At 35.1% G+C, this 4,567-nt stretch overlaps 1 protein-coding gene across 1 annotated transcript; it reads right to left on the bottom strand.

Moving 5' to 3' along the window:
* Positions 1-517: 517 nt before the first annotated feature.
* On the bottom strand, positions 518-4,049 carry LOC131802484 (uncharacterized). The gene is made up of 2 exons (XM_059122837.1): positions 1,326-4,049; positions 518-1,265 (listed from the first exon to the last, which is right to left on the bottom strand). Exon 1 carries the CDS (start codon positions 3,424-3,426, stop codon positions 1,561-1,563), a length of 1,866 nt encoding a protein of 621 aa, XP_058978820.1. The 5' UTR covers positions 3,427-4,049; the 3' UTR covers positions 518-1,265; positions 1,326-1,560.
* Between the last annotated feature and the right edge of the window lie 518 nt (positions 4,050-4,567).

Raw genomic sequence — 4,567 nt, 5'->3', positions numbered from 1 at the left:
TGCAACCTTTTGTCCAGAAGAACTTAGTGAAATCCTTTCATTGCAAGCACTGCAAGATATTTGTTTATCAAGCCGTTTGGAGACTGAGGTATTATCACTCGTGTTAGTTGCCATAGTTTAAAAATGTAAAAAAAACAGCCAAGAGGACTAATCCCCAAATCAAACAAACAGGATAATGTAAGATCCGAAAATCTCCGTAAATTTAATATGTATATAGAGTTTTATATGGTTAAGAAAATCGAATCTATATTTAGAATTACCCTGTCTCATGGAACAAAACCACAAATGATATACAATTCTGAACTTCTGTTTCTAATTTCTCTAATTTAGTGTTGATAGTTTTTAAACGTGAGAAAACGTACACCATTGATTTTTTGTATAACCAGAAAAATTATTGCAATATTTAATTAAAATATATCCTCGAAGGAAAAAATCAAATTTTTTAAAGAAAAAACCTAGTTATTAAGTGGAAGGAGCAGTGTCATTACCTCACACAAAACTTTAAAGTTTACCACAAGAGAAATTTTACTAACACGAATACTAAACACAAAACAGTTTATATATTAATACCGAAAGATGCACGTAAAGTCAATGGAGTACCCTGTTTTATTCCTATACTAGTAGACTTGGACTTATTATTTTTTTTTTTTAGTTTTTGTGAGATGCGCAATTGGAATGCTGCTAAGGAATTTTATTCGAAAAGAATTCCACCAGATCGGATAGGAACATATTAGTACCTAAATTCCAAGATCAGGGAGGGGTTGAAAGATTTTATACATTGTCTCTTAGTGGGGCCAGATCTAGTTAAATGTTCCAGAATCCGTATTCCTTCCAGAAAAAGGAAAAGATGGGGAGAAGTAGATTGTCGTTGAGATTGGGTGTTACAAAATAAATAAAATTCTGGATTTAAAACACGTTCCATGCTTCACAATAAAATATTAAATAAGTATAGAAATTTAATAAAAGGAATAAAAATAGTAACTGAAATTAGAAGATAAAGAGTAGAAAAATTTTGAGGAGCCGAATATCTAGTTCAATGTAATCAGCAATTTGAAACCTGGAAAATGTTGTTAATATTAATAATAAAAAATATCACATTCGGGGCCCACGTTGGGCGCCAAAAATAATTATTAATGTAGCATGCAACGTCCATATAAGAAGAAGGTGGTATCACAGGCATTGAGAAAAGGTATGAGCACGCTTGCAACCGGCCTTATTGCTCGTGGGTACAGCATGGGTTAGAATCTTCTATGCCTTCTCTTCAGCTACGGTAAATTGTTTTAAATTTATTCGTGCTCAATGGATGGAAAATTTTGAATACATACAGAAGACAAAGAAACAGGTTACATTTCTATAAGGCATCAATACGATCCGGACGACTGATGTATTTGTGTCCGGTATGCCTAATGTGACCATTTATATTTTTCGTCAGAGCGGGACGTCTGCGGAATTTTGTAAAAAAAAAAATTATGCATTTAAAAAATAAATTTTATTCAAAAACGGAGAGAATACGTATAAATCTAATTTATGAAATTAATCTTATGTCTAAGTATTTGTTTTTTATTTGTCAGCAGAGTAAATTAGTTTTAAAATATCGGGTCTAGTTTTCAAGTAGGAATGGAGCTGATTACATTGTTTGTTGATGTTAGTCTTAGTAATTAAAATAGCTTTTAAAACTGTCACACTTAACTGCGTTTTTTCACTTGTCCATATTTTATTCATTAGGGAAAAAACTCTTTCGACAGGTGCGTTACTTCCAGGCATACATAAAACATACTCAATAATTGTGCGAAAGTTTGTGCAGTTGAGATTATTAGCACGGAAGTGTTTAAACAGCTCCACCCAACGGTCTTCAGTAGCAACATTCTCATCGTTCCAGCTTTTGATTTTTTCAACTGTGACGTAACTGGAAATAAGCGAAAACTCATCGAACACCTCCGTATCTTGGCTACTGCTAAGAAATCTTTGTGTGATCAGCAAATCCGTCACATTCTGTACGTCTTCCCAATTAGGGACTTTTCTCAAATTTGACCATTCAAATACTGCCAGTTGTGCATTGAACTGGCACCACTGTTCCAAGTATTCTTTACTTGTCTTATAAAAATCCGCTGCCGCAGTTTTCACATTCTGCTCATCAACAGCAACGTCAGTTTTTTGTAATTTTACCAGTAGATTGCGGACGGAATGAGGAAGGAAAATCGAATTCTCTTTAAGTTCTAAGTTATATCGGAAACGATTAATTTCATTCGCAGACTCTATTGCGGACACGTTTTGTCCCTCGATTTTCAACACGGCTTGATGAAAAATCGCTGTCTGTGCGTGCAAAAAATATAACCACAATTCAGAGCTGGGATTTTCGAAAAACGTTTTTAAAATAGTAGGGAATTTATCTATGCTCAGAAAATAGGTTTTCAAAGGCTGAAACATTTTTAAAATTCTCCCAAGCGCCGGCATTAAAGCAAGCCACCTTGTTTTACTGTAGCCCAACAGTTTCTGATACTCTGTGTCGGTGGAATCACAGAACTCTTTCAGAACTTCTACCCGAATGCTGTAGATGTAGAAGAATGAATAAATTTTCACAATGATGCATTCGAAGTCAACAGGGAGACAATCTGCGGCTGTTTTGATAGCATTATGAATTATATGGGCTCCACACCCAATCCCAATGAGCTGCCTTCCGACGGATAGGTTCAATTTGGCGTAAACATTATTTATCCCTTTTCTATTCTTTCCTCCGAAATTGCAGTTTGTATTGTCTGCACAAAATGCCACAATTTTCTTATTCAAATCATTGCAAGATAATACTTCTTTCAAATAATCCACAATTATATCAGATGATTCGTCTGGCTGCTTTTGAAACTCTAAAATCCTGACTCTCACGCCTTCGTATGGTACAAAATAGCGAACTAAAACAGGGAATAATTTTATTGAGCCATGATTGGAAGCATCGGTTAATAAAGATATGCAGTGGGCTTCGTGAAGGTGTTCTTTCAATTCGCCCATCGCCATAGGTGCCAGCACATTTACAACTATAGCTTGTGATTTTGTACGGGCACATCTAAATTTTTGCTCAAAACATGTTTGTATTAGATTTGAAGCACAGTCATTCGAACGAAAACTGTGGTTTTCTTGCACTGTGTGGTACGCCCACGCACCCTCCGCTGCAGCTATATCCAAGTCTTTGGAAGTCGCCAAATTTGTTCTTTTAAAAAAAGAAAGCATTGACGAGCTTGAAGCGGCAGCTTGATCAGAAAGCTTGTGTTTTTCCGATTTTAAATGCTTCTCAATATCACTGGCACCACCATGTCCAACACTAAAATCAGTACGACATTTTTCACACGTAACGTCTGATTCACCACTTCTTTGTTTTATAAATGGATACTTATTTTGCAAAGAAATGTTAAAAGTACACTTGCGTTTAGGCATTATTGTAATGTTACAATCACTAACATTGAAAATAAATTGTTTGACTTTGCTCGCCTTCTCCGACTCCGCGATGAAAAGATACCAGAACAATTTAGAGCGTCTATGCTTAGGGTACTGACAGAGTGACAGAAACTTTTTCTGTTTTTATAAGCATTTTTAATTTGGTGATTTCCCTTGTTATGCTGGAGTTAATGTCAACGCCGTCGACGACGCCGAAAAAGTTGAAACAGATTGAACTTTTTCGGCGTCGAATTTCTTACGGCGTTAAGATTAACTGCTCTCATAAAATTTCATACGATTCAATTTTTTTGACATTTGACGCCGTCGACGACGTCGACATTAACTCCAGCATTAGCATTACAAAATCTTTCGAGTTAATTTTAATGTTAATGTTGCTTGAAAAAAAACTATGCAAATAAATTATATGTTCACCGGGAAAAAAATAACTCATGTATTTTTCATCAATATCAATATCCAGTATTTTCGAAAGCGGGACATTTTTGCTCTCGCTGGGGACAGCGGGACAGATAACCTCAAAGCGGGACGTATGGTCACGTTAGGTATGCCCTCCCAACCTAATCACTAGATATGCCTTCCAGGCAGTCGAAATTATAGCTTTCGTGATTCCCAATCTCATGATGTAAGTGCAAGTCTACCAAACCATGGAATCAAATAGGCTAATGATTTACTTTAGATGATCCATTTTAATTTTATTTACTACAAAAATCAACCATTTCAGTATTCCTAGATTTCAATACAATCTATAGGGAATAATTTCTTTATCAAGAAAAATAAATACATTAAAAATAAACCTATTCTCTTCATGAATGAAAACACAAAAGATCCGAACTTTAATTCAAAATGATAGGGAAATATTTAACAAGAACAAAGTTACCCACTTTAGGGTGGAACCTTGCATTAGATACAATATGATCAAAAAAATAACCAAAGCAGAAAGACAAAAAAAAACAGACAGGCCTTTCCCACGTATAATTACAATAAGAGAATATAATATTAAGAGATTGTATATTAATCACTGCACTGCACTGCACTTAAGGTTTGTGGTGGTTGTTGTAACTACAATAGGCTTCAATCAGGCTTCACAAATATGATTTTTTCCAAAATTTGGGATGCTCCACAC

The sequence above is a fragment of the Musca domestica genome, unplaced genomic scaffold (assembly GCF_030504385.1).
Source record: "Musca domestica strain aabys unplaced genomic scaffold, Musca_domestica.polishedcontigs.V.1.1 21, whole genome shotgun sequence".
Lineage (NCBI taxonomy): Eukaryota > Metazoa > Arthropoda > Insecta > Diptera > Muscidae > Musca > Musca domestica.
This window is presented reverse-complemented; position numbering and strand designations above follow the sequence as displayed.